Source organism: Zeus faber (genome assembly GCF_960531495.2).
Source record: "Zeus faber genome assembly, chromosome: 3".
Classification (NCBI taxonomy): domain Eukaryota; kingdom Metazoa; phylum Chordata; class Actinopteri; order Zeiformes; family Zeidae; genus Zeus; species Zeus faber.
This window is the reverse complement of record NC_137190.1, coordinates 19,715,545-19,730,996: the sequence shown is the minus strand read 5'-3', so window position 1 is coordinate 19,730,996 and position 15,452 is coordinate 19,715,545. Positions and strand designations below refer to the sequence as shown.

Below are 15,452 nucleotides of genomic sequence, written 5' to 3'. Positions count from 1 at the left end.
ATGTGTTGTACATATTTAATCCCCGCAGCCTGAGCAGTGGTAGGACATATGCCTCTTTTCTCCTGTGAAGTTGAGAAGAAAACGAGACCAGGAGGGAAATAAAACATCTCTCAGCTTTATGGCTCAACGTAAAACGCAGCCAGACAATATCAAATCAACTTTTTCCCGTTGCCCTTTAAGACAAATAAAACCATTTCCTTTACTAGGTGTGGGGGGGTCATAGCAGATTTGTCTCGATCAGAGACAAAGTGAGGAATTTCCAATTGCTTTTTGGTCAGGTCCCATCCAGCATGGTGTGTGGACAAGAGAGTGGTACGGTATGGCACATCATGATATAACATGGACCAAATTTGTTTTGTTTTTAAAAGATATTTGGATAAGTGCACCCAGTCTATTGGTCTGCACATGCTTTGACATAGACTCAGCTGCCAACTTGAACTGGGAAGACAGAACCACAATTTGACCCTTACAAAGGGTATTCTTTCAGGAGAGAGCAGCAAACGGGCAAGCTAAAAAAGAAAATATAAGAATGAGGAGCTTTCAAAGAAATGGCTTGAGGGGGATGGGGGGCTTTTAATTTCAAATTGATTTAAAAAAAAAAAACATGCAGTAATGTGGTATGCTTTTCCAAATCATTTATTAGGCCATTTGCCAAAAGCTACACAAATTGGATGGGGCAATGTGTGTGTGTGTGTGTGTGTGTGTGTGTGTGTGTGTGTGTGTGTGTGTGTGTGTGCGCGCGTGTGTGTGTGTGTGTGTGTGTGTGTGTGTGTGTGTGTGTGTGTGTGTGTGTGTGTGTGTGTGTGTGTGTGGAGCATGGTTCACACAAGGCTTTTTTCATTGGCCGAAAATGACCAGTCATAAAGCAATTCATCAGCCAGTTGACAGTGATATCTGTTTTCAGCATATAAGAGACTATCTATGGACATGTATGCTTCATCATACAGTTTAGACCAAAACTATTAAACAAAATCACAAAATAAAATGGCCAATTGGCAACAAAAAATGGCAACTAGTCAGCCTGTCAAGAGTCAGAATGAATGTTGGAAATTATCGGATCAAGACTTCACATGCCGTTTGAAATCTTAATTAAGCTAAATATGATTTTCATATGATTTGTTTCTGGCACAAATGACTGCCATGGCTTGCATTTTTCTAATTTAATTAATTTTCACTGGCCAAAAGCCAGTAATTGCAAGCTAATGTGAAGTTCTGATGGAGAAGTGAGTTTTACTGTGAGTATGATTGTTTACGTGTGTGTGTGTGTGTGTGTGTGTGTGTGTGTGTGTGTGTGTGTGTGTGTGTGTGTGTGTGTGTGTGTGTGTGTGTGTGTGTGTGTGTGTGTGCATGTGTGTGTGTGTGTGTGTATGTGTGTGTGTGCGCGCGCATGTGTGTGTTTGCGTGTGTGCCAGTTTGGGTTAAACACAGAGTGTCCACGGCCACAGACACTGAGGATAGGTGCCTAAGTGGAATCAGGCCTGTTAGATTTATGGCCATTTGTTCAGAGAGTGTTCATCCATTGGCTATTATGGAATGATTAGAGGAGAAGGTGAAGCTCCAAGTCCAGCGAAAATCAATACGGCTGTCGAGAGCGATTCAGCCTTTCCCGCTCTGAGGAGTATTAGCACCAAACCTCTGTCTCCTCACTTCTTCATTCCTCACCAAGTGATTCACCCCTAAGCCTCCAAACCGGCCTCACCTGCCATGTTCTTGTCTAGCGGCAGCATGGCCCCGCTGCACTATGGCTGCTGGGAAGTCAAGGGTTAGACGACAAAGCCATCTTTCACGGCTAACGGAGAGAGAAGCTACATTAGCAGCGTGTTGAGGGACTGGAACCCTCCCCGTGCGCTGCGGAGGACTATCAACACAGCGGGGAGATGGCGAGAGACGCTTAGCTACTTAGCTACTAGCTACTTGTGTGAAAATGTCCGTGAGGCACTGGGGCAAAGAAATTCAGCGAGGCTGATTTGAGACATCACAATGCTTTAGGCGCGACAACGATCCTTGGTACCGCTGGGTTTTCATTAACTCTGCAGATTCTGAAATCAGTACGACAGCGCATTTCAAAGCCAAGGCTTAGACGTGGAAGCGGGAAGGCCACTAACCTTGTAGAGCTTGAGGCTGGCCTCATGGCGGGAGTTGACCGTGTGCATCCTCAGCTTCTCCAGGCTGTTGGTGTAGTAGTCGCAGGCGTTGCACTTGAGGTGCACGGGGTTTCCGATGGCCACGCACTTGAGGCGCCACTCGTTCCCCTTGCCCCCTTCCTTGATGTGGGCCACCAGCTGGTACTTCTGCACGTGCTTGTCTGTCTTGCAGTGCAGCTGGAAGTTGGCTTTCAGCTGCGTGGTGTAGCGGCACAGCTTGCACTGGTGGGAGTCGCCCACCACGGCGCGCCACTCTTCCTCGGGCAGGCTGCGCTCGGCGCCCATGTGCATGCCCAGTACATCCAAGTTGTCGGTGGTGAAGCGGTTGCACACGGCGCACTGGAACAACTTGAGGGACGGGTCGCTGGTTTGGGAAAGGGTTTCCCCAAGGGTCATGAGCTCCTCCGACACCAGCTGCCCACTGCCCAGTCGCACGTCCATGGGGATCTCACCACCTACTAGAAAGGGCCAGGAAATTAAAGATAGAGGGATAGGAATGAAGACAAGAACAAGGTAAGGGGGGCAAAGGCAATGGAAAAAAAAAAGTAAATCCCACATCTTTAGTCTATTGTTTGCCAAATCTCCACCAATGGTTTTTATTTTGTGTTACATGAACTTCACAGCCCGAGCAGCTTTCGTGAGGAGAAGGTCCTGGTAAAAGGGTTCAGTTCAACTTTAAACAACGTGCCATGTTTCCCTCTATGGTCGAGGTGGATTTTCTGGACGGCCAATAACAATGAACATGTGTGTATTTATGTGCCCAATTTGATTAAATCAAACTGTTCCTTCCTGTGAGCTGATGGAGAAGAAAGGGGAGCACAAAGTCAGAGCGGTGCATTGTGGACTTACGTAGCCCATTTTGGACTGGTGCACTTTCATTGCACTACACTAAATCAACTCCAGAGGCCATGAGCTCCGCAGAAAAAGAAAGTTATTTTATCATTACTGGAGAACTAAAGAGTTCCCAAGCACACATTATAGTAAATCAAATATAGCGCCCTTGTTCACTGAATAATAATAAAAAAAAATCCACGACTCAGTTTAGATTCTTCTGCCTTGTTCTCTCCAGATTGCCTCTAAATCAATACAGACATCTAGCAGATGAATCCTGCTTGGTACCAAACACACAATCTAAATGATAGGGAGGGGAAAAACACACCACGAGCATATCAGAAATGATGTTGATGAAGTCTGGGTAGGGACGGTGGAAAAAAAAAGCAAAAAATTAAAAAATAAATAAATAAAAAAACAGGTTAAAAATGAGGTAAGACTAGCTGGGGAGTTTTTGCCTTTGCTTGCTGATCTTTAATCGATCACTGCCCAGACTGAGTACACTGGCTTAACCCCGCCTGGCTTTACACTAAATTAATTCCAGCAGCCTCCTTTTATTTATTGCTGCAGTATGCAGCTTGGTCTCGGACTTTTCTACATTACCTGAGTTTTTATAGCCAGGAGAGGGAGACCTTTGTGAAGCCCTCTGAAATCACTCACAGACCCGACTCGCAGCCATTGCTCCCTCTATCACCCCACCCGCGCCCACCACTGCCTCTCCTCCCTTCCCACTTCTACATTTTTTTTTTCCCACACCTCACAACTCCCTCTCTCATTCCCATGCGCTCCTACTTTGCACGGTCAGTGATCCAGCACGGACCTTGGATATTTCACCATTAAACGCCCTCAATGCCATCCCTTTTACACCAGAGTATAATTTTAAGAATACAGTTTTTGTGTGACTATTGTTTAAAGATATTCATTTTAAAATGAAACCCCCGGTGGATACAAACAGAAAATTTCGGGAACTGTTGATACAAGAAGATTTCCAGTCTGAGTCGTCATGTTTCCACCTTTCAAAGGATAAGTGACTTTCTGTTTTTTCGGGATTTCTTTTGACAGGGCCATAACTGCTCGCTGTTACTCTGAGACATTCGATTCGACAACTTAGTCAAGCACACAATGACTTTAAGTCGCTTTCCCCTCTCTTTTGCTTCCTTCCCTGCGCTCTCTCCTGCTGCTGTCTCCCTCTCTCTGCAGCAGCGGCAGCGGGATGCTCGGCCAGGAGGGTTATCCAAAGACAGATATAACGCGGGATCAAATTCGTCAACCCTTTCTTTGATAATAAACTAAAAATGTAAACATTGATAGTGAGGACAAAAACAGAGGAAAAAGAGGGCAGATGGATGCAACCCAAAGCCCCTCTCAAGGTCTCCTCGTGACGGTGAATCTCGGATATTTAATCCGAGCACTGTGTGTGTGTGTGTGTGTGTGTGTGTGTCATTGGATTGCAGTTAGTATCAGAAGTTGTGTACGATGGGTCAGAGAATTCTTCTGGAGTGTGACTCGGGATGACACCGCGGAAGTTTACGGGCCCGGGCTAATGTCTCATCATTGCTTCCCTCTAGCATGCTTATTAAGGCTCGCCTGAGAGGAAAATGAACCAGATGGCGAAAGAAGGGGAAAAAAGAATTAATCACAGCAATCCATTCTTGTTCCTGTCTTTGAACTGGCAACAGTTAGAGACAAGTCTATACAAACTGCGGGGTTGTAACTAACATGCCAAACACTCAAATATGCTGCTGAATTACCCACACTAGGCCTTCTATCCTCCCTTCTTTGACCAATATGAAATTTATAGCTGCAATTACAAAGCTAGGAAAAAAAACACAGTGGCGGAGTTCAGCAGCAGTTTGGGAATTATGACATAAAAAGGTTGATGTTCAGCAGGAGAATGTCTGCCTCGGGGAGAACACTGGGGAAGGAGAACACTGTGCCCTGGTCCTTTAACTCACACCAAGCTTTTGTGTAGGAAAAATTAGGTATCGCAAGGGGAAATTCCCAGCTAAAATGACCCAGATTTGGTGTCATAGACTGAGAAGTCCTGTTAAGAACCATGTGTGAGGAGAAATAGAAAAAAGAAGGAACACAGTGTATGTTTGAATAAGTGTGAGAAATAACACAGAAAGAAATTTACAAAAAAAACAAAAAACATCTATCAAGATAATTCTAAGATAAATCCTCATGTTCTTTATTTTTGGACACAATCTTATGTATTTTTTTGTTATTACTTTGTGACAGTAATAATACCACTGGAATCAAACACTCTCTCATTGATTCAAAATCATCCTCATCTATCTTGAATCTCCCAATCAATTTCATTGTGGCACTTTCCTAAAAAAATAACATAGTTGTAAAAATGGAGAATACAATCAAATTCAATAGGGCCGACATACCTAAGGGAAATGAAACAAACCTGAGAAACCTCGAAGCTGAAAAATCGACACTGGGGTCTTTCTATTTAACACTTTGTGTGTTGTCATATATTACTAATACCAGTTAGGCTTTAACTTGGATTGAAGACCCAATCTTGTACACACATCAATTAAGTGTGAAAATGTGGAATGCCATTCCAAAATAATTTGCAAGGTCTTTTCTTTCTTGTTTAATGAAAGCTGATGTTGCTTTTTAAATTAAATGTATAATGTTTAAACTTTAATCAACAGCTTTGACTGAGAGAAAGTGATTCAAACTTCCTCTAAACTACGCAGAGATCCACGTTATTGTGGTTCACGGAGGCACAGGCCAACAGATCCATAGTGGGTTCCACCACTCCTAAGCCACAAAAAGCTCTTATTGGCTGCCAACTCACCTAATGCGGGCGCCAAAGCCGCCATGTTGGGATCGAGGTGGAAGCTGCCCATCAGAAACTGAGCCTCAGCTCCGGCAGGATCTATCTTGAGGCCAGGAGGCAGGCTCATGTTCTGGGTCAGGTAGTACTGGTAGAGCTCGGCTTCAGATGGTGAGGGCATGGCTCCCAGGCCCAGTCGACCATGTTGCATCTGGGTGACATTCTGTTGGAGTAGCATCATGTTGTGCATGTGCTTCTCACTGGTCATGTGGATACGTAGGTTCCGTGCCACGTTCGTCTCATAGTCACATACCTCGCACCGCCACGTGGGCTTGCTTTTTGGCTTTGTGGGCGAAGGGGCTCCGCACGGTCCAGCCATATGGGCAGAGGACTGGGTAGGGTGATGATGGTGTGCAGGGTGATGGCTGCTGGCCTGGGTCACTGAAGGGACTGCCACCACCCCACCTGGAACATGCCCAAACACCTGCTCCTGGGCAGAGCTGATGGAGCCTCCATTCTGCAGTGTCTGCATGTTGTTCAAGTGTTTATCTGACTGCATGTGGATGCTCAGGTTGCCCTTTGTGGTGGTTGAGTAGTTGCACACCTATTAACGATAGAGCATTTGATTTGAATGATTTAAATTAAACAGTTATATTTATCAATTGAACTATCAATTACCTTTTTAACAAACCATTTTATGCAGATAACTAAAGAGTACTGATTTATACAAATGCACAAAACATTACCATACTCTTAAATAATAACCTGAAAATAGATAGCCATATATTTCATCACAAACCTCACAACGGAAGGGCTTGTAGCCACAAGTGTAACTCTCTCCACGGGCCAGTCGAGGATGGGTCTGACCACTGGTGCAGTACACACAGGAGCCCCCAGAGTCTGGGTGCTTCTCTTTCATGTGAGCCTCCAAGGTCTGCTGGTACTTGTAATGCCAGTTGCACTTAGGACACTTAAGTGTCTTGCATGAGTTGCGGGAGTGCATCATGGTCATGTGACCACCCAAAGAGCGCGAGGATCCTAGGACTGTGTCGCATTTAGGGCATTCTACTCCACTTCCACCGCTGCCTCCTGGCCCATGGTTTTGTGAACACTCGCCCATCCCTGTCATGTCACAGGGGCTCCCTTGCAGAGGATGGGGGTGGGTTTGGGGCGAGGGGTGGAGGTGGTGGTGATGGTGGTGCATGTGATGATGGTGCAGAAGGGCTCCATTTTCCTCCTCTCCCTCTGCCGGGCAATCATTTGGTTCTGGAGCTGTGGCACTATCTCGATTGGCACTTTCATCAGTGGCAACGTTGGTGGCCAGAGGTGAGGAGGAGGTGCCAGCTGCGTTGTCCTCACTCCCTCTGATGGTGGCTGCCGCCATTGCCATGGGGACGGTAGCCCCCTGGCAGTTAAAGCTCAGAGGGAGTTCTGAGGTCCTCCCCCCACCGTCTGAAGCCAAACTGTCTTCCCTGACAGAGGAAGAAGTGGAAGCCGGGGCTTTGCTGTTGGGCGTGGAACTGACTGCAGGAGTGCAGGCAGAAGGCTGGAGTGCGCTACTAGGCATTAATAAAGGAGATTTGGAAATGCTTTGGTTTGAGACAGCCGGTTCCCCAACTTCACCTCCACCGCTGCTACTGTTACCACCACAGGCCACTGTAGTGCCTTCTTCCTCCACCTCATCCTCTTCCTCTCCTAATAAAAGTTCCTCTTCTTCCTCTGAACCCCCCACCTGACTTGAAAGGCGTAATTTTGTCTCACGCCCTTTTGCGTCCCCATCATTGCCCTTGAGAGTCCCCTCTTTCCCAGCAGACCCCTCTGTTCTCCCTCCCTGTTTGGGCAGGGCACTGGAGTCTTTGGCAGGGCCTGGGGCTGAGGTAAGAGTAGGTGCTTTGGGACTGCCCAGCCCCCCTAGAGAGACCATAGCGCTTAGTGGGTCTTGCTGCTGCTGTTGCTGCTGAAGGCCAGAGTCAGGGTCTTTGTTTAGCAGGGCCTCTCCACCCCCACTGCTGCTTCCGGCCTCCAGATGGACACCACTGAATGTGCCATAGAAGCTCTGACCAGAGTTCATAGGAAGCAGGGCGGGTGGTGAAGAAGAGGCCTTATTTTTTGGTTCCAGGAAACTGATTAGGGGCTCTTTGTCCTTCCCAATGCCCTGGATAATGGCAGATGCATGCTTGTCCCCCAGTAACCGCCGTTCATCATCACACAATGTCATACGGTGATCATGGACAGCGTGAGTGGCAAAGGAACGTGCGTAACCAAAGGACAACTTGCAGAGAAAACACATGAGAATGGGCTTTCCCTTGCCATAGAGGGCAAGCCCATCAAATTTGGAGAAATCCACGTTGTTGGGAACATCTTTGGATACGCTGGACTTCTTAGCAGACCCGTCACTGTTCAGGTAATCCTTGTTGCTTTTGTGCCGCACATCAAAAACACGGAAACTGTGCAGGACAGGGCTCAGGCCTGCCAGGGTTGAGGTATTGGGGAAACCTTGGTCTGAGTTGCCAAACCACTTCCCAAAGGACGAGGCTATGTGGAACGTGTTAATGATCTGAGGGTAGACCGAGGATGAGGAACCAGCTGGCTCTCCAGGTTTCCCCCCACTGGTAACAGAATTTGAAGGAAGTAGACCGGGTACTGTGGTCCCACCACTTTGGATCAACTGGCTGAGACTCTCTACAATATAGGCTGAGCCATCTGGCTGGTAGAGTATTTCTCCAGCCAGGTTCTCCACGTCACTATTTTCGTCTTCCTCTTCCTCTTCTCCTTCTTCACTCCCACTCTCAGCTGTACCCCTCTGTTGTCGAGGCTGCTGTCGCAGAAGAGTGGGCATTCCTCCTATCCCGGGAGCCAGAGGCACTCCGGGGAAAGCCTGAAGACTTGGGAAGCAGCTGTCAATCTCCATTTCATCCAAGTCCTCCAATTCTTGCTCCTCTCCACAGCTAAGTCCTTCCTGCTCCTCGTCCTCAATCCCCTCTCTTCTGGGGTGTAGCTGGCCGGTGTCAGAGCTGTCAATATGGGCCAGGAGTGATGTCTTGTTTGGCTGCTGCTGGGGCTGGGGCTCTCTCACCCCCTCATGGGGAGTTTTGAGGTTTTGGGATTGAGAAGGGTAAGAGGCAGAAAGACACAGGGGGTCCAGGGAAGGGGTCTGGTTACTGGAAGGGGCCTGTGAGTTAGAGTGATCGTTCCAGGATTGTGGTGTTTGGTGTTGCTGGGAGGTGGTGGCGGAGCTGAGCCCATCGTCTGTCCCAGAAACCACAGGAGACTCACAGCTGTCCATGCTGATGCCTACATGAGGCGCTCATCGCATCCAGGCCTGCAGAGACACACAGAGAAGGTTTGGTTTGAAAATAGTGATCTTAAATGAGAAGGCACAGGCATATATGAACACATGCACACATAAACGCCCAGACATAAACACACTCACCCAAAAACATACTCACTACCATCTACATTCTATGCCTTTGTTGCTGTTTTCTCTTGAACTAGTATACTGCAAATAGGGAAGAAATATGGCCAGATATAGCTTCACGAAACAATCATCTATGTATAGAAACCTTGGAAATAACTTGAATGTATGGCACATTTGGTGAGAGACAAAATTCTGGAATATAATTGGAAAAATGACAGAGTGCTCATTATGCTAGATTAGGTACTTAAACAAAATACCCGAGACAAGCACTAATAAGCCATCCATGATTCATCTTCCTGCCATATCAGGAAGGTATCATATTTTATCTTCACCTTCCAAACAACATCCCTAATCTTATATTCTGCATATCCTACATCCGCTTTTAATTAACTTTGCGCCAGCAAAGAGGAGAAAAAGGCATTCTAATGGATAAAAAAAGATTAATTGTGAGATAATTGGACTTTGAGAACCCACCCATCAGTACATTACACATTAACATAGGTAGAAGTTAAGAGTTAAGGGTAACAATAAAGATGTATGCAATTTCAGATTCAGCTCAGAAAAGAACACTCAACAATATCACATTTATTGCAATAATTCCACTCTGTTTGAGTTGAGTGCATGCAAAATATATGGCACGTGATAATTGGAGATGCGCATACAATCTTAAAAGAGAAATAAAAGGCAGGATTTTCTGTGTGACTAAAATAGCTGAGCTGGGGTGGGACTTCACTGCAGCTGTGTTTAGATCTACCATCCAATAACCTCAACGCTCAGTCTGGTTTCAAACACTCCAGCCATCCTCTGCTGCTGAAATAATAAATTGGAGCTGAGCTTTCGGGAGCCGGCCATGCCCTGAGCATTTGAGAGGCCCAACAGAGGCCGCAATTTAGAGCACAGAGGAGATAAAATGATAGTGCAAGATACTGCTGAGCTAATAATTTTATTAAAGGGATGCAGCCAACATTGATTAAAGGGGGCGACTGGGCTGAGACCAATAACTGTGGTCTGCCCTTTAACCCGCCATTGTTGAATATTACATGAGCAAAATTTCCCGGCACCATACTCGCCGCCATATCCTGGGCTGATTAGCACATTCACTGCTTGCACTTGATTTATTTACTTATTTACTTAGGGATGCAAATTTCAGCTGTGATCAGAACAGGCTCTACCACCTTAACATTTCAACCACAAAGGGCTGGGCCAGAGAGGGGAGATTAATAATGCCTGTCTGGCTCTTCATGAATGTCTGATGAATACCCCCCAGCCCACACATGGACACACACACACACATGGACACACACACACACACACACACACACACACACACACACACACACACACACACACACACACACACACACACACACACACACACACACACACCTCGAACATATGTCCTGTATCTTGTATTTTAGGCCATCCTAAATTAACTTTAAACAGGAACATCAAGTTCCTGTTTAAATGTGGAACATTTGTATTTTTTACTCTGTGGTGAAAATAACGATGTGGAAAAATCTATATTCTCACACAATGTCATCAAACAGATCTGAGGACAATGGTTTGCATACATGGTGTGAAATAACGACAGAGAAGACGCATATAAAACGGGTGACTGGCATTTTCTGTCTGCATGGTCCACCAGATTTTATTGTTTACACTCAACACAGGGTAACCCTGTTGGCCTTGTTGCTTTGCATACAAAATGAAAGATATTAAGCTGGCTGGCTTATTAACAGGATTGCTTTATACAGCCAGACATGATTTAAAGCCGTCCGCCATAATGAGTGAGGGGATACCAGCCCTAGTGGTCTGTATTTATTATCTGCTCCATTAATAAGAAAAGGCTATGAGCTCAATGGCTTTTTCACACAAATGGATAGAAGACAAGGGAAGTCGATGAAGAAAAATAAAAGCACAGTAGACAATGAGTCATTTTTTATCTGAACACTCCCGGACAAGATAATGGCCACAACGGAAAGGAAAAGATGTGGCTCGCAATATGGCAGCAATCGGAGGTGTCTACTGCATGTACTGTCTGAACACAGAGCAGCTTCTGCGCCTTGTTCTCTAATCTGTTCCATCGGCCTTTCCACCGGATTCCACAGCCTGTCCCAACCAGGCCCAGGAACACTAGACCCACATGTACCTGAGATTACACTCGCCACTGCCACCAGTAATTACCAATCTACAGGAAAGCAAGATGACCTTTGATCTACGATGGGACTCTGAGGCAGCTCAGAATGGCCGCTGCAGAGAGCAGCATTGCTTTTTAAAGTCAAGATGGACTAATTCAATAAACTGCAGTGGTTACTGATGAGCAATGGGATTGTCTGGAGTCGGCAAGTCGCAGATGGGCCCACTGATAGAATGCTGTTTGTCTCTAGGAGGTCTGCCCGGCTCAGTGACACCTGTTTAAAGCAGGAAAGGCTTTAATCTCTAGGAGGCACTAAACAAGGCAGGGAGACAGACGCAGTGACGCGGTCGAAAAAAAACAAGGGGAAGTGCACCATAAGGCCGGTGTCTCATGTGTGCTGACTGTGTTAATAACCACAAATCAAAATGATGAATCACGCCACCAAAAGCCAAGCCACTGCTGAGCACCAATACCCAAAGTTGCGCACGCGATAATGCAAATATGTTTTAGTTTTCTTTCACACGCCAGCGATACTGCTGACAGCAGGAAAAAAAAAGAGCTCTTCCCATGCGCTCCACTGACAAATGTGGGCCAACTGGGCTAACAATAAGCAGGCTATTCGCAGCCAAAACAAGCCCTGACACACAATAAGAAATAATCAGAGAGAAGAAAAGGCTGGATTCCATAGCAACTCCGGGAGAGCATGCCCGTACACAGACCTGACCATGGAACTCACATTACAGCAACCATCTGAGGAGACATTGTGACAGGAGCTTCCGTTCCTTTTTTCCGATGCCCTGGCAAAGGAATAAAAAGCCATATTCAGCCTCCTCCCAATGTCCTTACAAAGCAGATAAGGTTTAGCCTCCTGAAAAAAGTCCTAATGAACCCTGTCAGAGTGTGGGTCTGGATGTCATTTGGTAGGGATGGAAAATGAGATAAGTTTTTATTTATGGGTCCTTTCATTAGGTGGGATTTACCGGTCGAGCAAGGGAGGAATTAAAGGCTAAGGAGCCATCTGATTATAAGCATGCCCAATCACCTGCCTGGAGGCCTGGCCTTGCTTCCAGAGGACCCTTCTCCCATGGGTCTCATGGGGAATTAATTCTGGCCGAGCCCAACAAAAAATCCCGCGAGGTAACGGGCATAACGTGGACCCGACCTCCAGCTTCTGCGGTATCCTTTTTTTAATATATAGGGAACACTCTGTCTTCACCCCACAGCTTACTGCGTCTTTTGTCCTTCAGTAATGCTGGCTGCCCGCGTCCGGTCTCTGAGCCATCACAGAGCTCAGCCTGGCACCGCAGGGTAAGGGGCGCTTATTGGAAAATCAATGGCATAAATGCTAAGCAAGTTACAGGAAGATGTGGGAAGGAAGGGTTCTTATTGATAAAGCAGGGGAAGGCCTTTCATGTTGCACAGGGGACATGCATTGATGGGGGGTGAGGGGGCGTGAGCGGTGGGGTGTAGTCCTCAGGCAGAATGAAGCCTTGTTTCATCTTCTAGGTTCATCCCAAATTCATCACCAATGTATGCAAGCATGCACCTTATTCATTAAACCAAACTCTATATCAAGGCTTAACACTGTAAAGTAACACCGTATTTACCATCCTGTATTTGCAATTTCCATATTATTTGTGGCGGCTGATGACCAAAAAAGGTTTAGCGCTATTACTACGAACAATACTTCATTGTAGAGATGTCCTCTGGGATTTTGTGTGATATCAGAAGGGTCGTTCTCGGGTAAGTCCCTGCGCGCTGTAGCCCACACGCGCTTTTTGTCCTCGCCCTTTCTCCGGCGTCCGTGATGCAAACGTGAGGGCGCTCCGGCGTCGCCGCCGCTTCAGGAGGCAAAGAGTCACCTCAGGTCGATGGCACTCAGCCTGTAAACAGGGCTTCCCGTAAAATCAATGATCTTCAGTAGGAGCTATCAGTCTGTTGAACAGAAATAGCCATGGCTGTGTTGAGTCTGGTGCAGTTTGTATGTCTGTGTGTCTGTGTGTGTGTGTGTGTGTGTGTGTGTGTGTGTGTGTGTGTGTGTGTGTGTGTGTGTGTGTGTGTGTGTGTGTGTGTGTGTGTGCATGTGTGTGTGTGTGTGTGTGTGTGTGTGTCCTTAAAGGGGCTGTGTAGGAGTATATCTTAGAGATAACTGAGCTAAAATACCATGCTTCTAACATGTCACAGCTGCTATGACCGCGTAGTTCCAGGACTCCCAACGTCAGCTTTATACGAGAGCCAGACCAATGTTTAGACAGATATTTTGTGCAAAATTTTCAAATAAATTTGAAGGACTTATATTTTATGAAAGTTTTGAAAGTATTTGAAAACATTTTACTTATAAGCAAACAAATGAATAAAAATAAAAAGATTAAAAATTATTATTATTTTTTTTCCCGAGTTCCAGTGAATGCATCATCACTTCCGAAATGAATATGTTTTCCGAGTTTCCCCATCAACGCAGCGTCGCTTCCTGTTTGGAGACCGGTGTCCGTGTCTACGCGAGCGTAATCATTAAAACATGGATGGATTTATAACGCCTAGTCAGACTTACTTACTTACACTTAGCAGACAAGTACAGGATAAATAATCAATGTTTTTTTTTTGTTTATTAGACTTATTTAAAGATTGGGACACATCGGCTGCATAACCGCCGATCCGGATGTGGTCGAGAAAGTTAAATTCATATGCACTGACGTGGAAAACATAAAGATATATATCAATACCCATTGACTAGTATATTCCAAAAGTGGCTCCATCTTAGCGGCCTTTCGGCTGAGGCAGCTATCCGGCTGTGTGAAAGCAGACAGGCTCGCACGTGCTAGCGTGACACCGCCTCCCCAAATCTTCATGAATCTTTGCGCCTCTCCCCATTTTTTGGAGGGTGCGATGGAAATAGCGTGGCGGTGTAATTATAAGTAGTTAATTAGCCTCGCGTTAATTACGAGCTCCTGAGAAGGGCTGGCGAAAGTGGCGGCGGGGCGGCAGAGCGAGGGGAAGCGGCGAAGGCGCAGCAGGAAGCTCCATCTCCCGCCAATTAGCAAACAGCATGGGGGGCCGGCTGTGGCAGGCCCAGGGTACAAATGAGAAAAGCCCCATATCATTTCACCCAATCCTCCGCGCGGAGAAAGAAACGACGAAAGAGAGCGGGCTGCCTACATTCCAATTAAATATGCATGCTATTAGAAATGGTGGTTTTTTTTTTGTTTTGTTTTGTTTTTGTTGTTTTTTTTTCCTCCCGTTGCTTTGCAGGAATGCGATTTCCTTCGCCGAAAAAGTCACGTTTCAACTTAACATATATTCAAGCGGTAAAATAATAATAATAATAATAATTATAATCTGAGTTTTTCTTTTTATAACAATAAGCCTTGGTCTCTTCATTCCTTACCCGTTTATGTAAAATGTCAAGTTATAAACGAAACGGAGTACAGACTACAAAAATAACTTATTACAGCCGCCGCGAGCCATCTTTCTTTTTTTATTTACAAGCCAAACTGAAAAGGCTGCACTGTGTTACTTTCCTGCACCGTCCCCGGTGGTTTGTTTAGAGCAAGCGTTGTATTTCGTAAATGCATAAATTATCCCTGGGATAAAGGTATTGATGTATGATCAGAGATGGGCTATCGTGCACAAGCTAACGTTCGCCCCCAGGCAACGCGGCGCGATGCACAGTGTGCGCACCGCTAACGCTAGCGCGCAGTGGGGAGTTAGCGAGGCTGACGGAGGTGGAGGGACAGCAGAGGGCAGCCAGGGAGAGAGAGCACTCCACTTGTGAAGGTGACTATTTAATACTTGCTTCTACATTTTAGTTTCGGTGCAACGGGCAGAAACTTGTGTCCTGCGTCTCTCTTGAGGACGTCGTCCGCGGGGCGCGGGTCGGTTCTGCGCTCGTCAATTTTAAAGGGCGACTGCTGCCAGGCCGCTTGCGGGAGGATTTCTGGAAGCCGGCGATTTGGGGGAATGGCCCGAAAGGTTTGTTTGCGCGCAGGGAGTCTGTGTTTCTCCTCTGTCCACCCCATTAAGAGAGACACCCCCGTTTCTCATTGAGAGCGAGAGGGAGGGAGAGAGCGAGAGAGAGAGGGAGAGAGAGAGAGAGGGAGAGAGAGAGAGAGAGAGAGAGAGGGAGAGAGAGAG

At 46.4% G+C, this 15,452-nt stretch overlaps 1 protein-coding gene across 1 annotated transcript in view; it reads right to left on the bottom strand.

Moving 5' to 3' along the window:
- The window catches only part of zfhx3b (zinc finger homeobox 3b), a 146,426-nt gene that overhangs the window by 86,817 nt on the left and 44,157 nt on the right, over positions 1 to 15,452 (bottom strand). Inside the window, exons 2-4 of the mRNA XM_079997369.1 lie at positions 6,566 to 9,088; positions 5,788 to 6,370; positions 2,106 to 2,602 (exon numbers count right to left, since the gene is read on the bottom strand). Coding sequence (XP_079853495.1) covers positions 2,106 to 2,602; positions 5,788 to 6,370; positions 6,566 to 9,052 — 3,567 coding nt within the window. The 5' untranslated portion in view covers positions 9,053 to 9,088. The remainder of the gene's footprint in view (positions 1 to 2,105; positions 2,603 to 5,787; positions 6,371 to 6,565; positions 9,089 to 15,452) is intronic.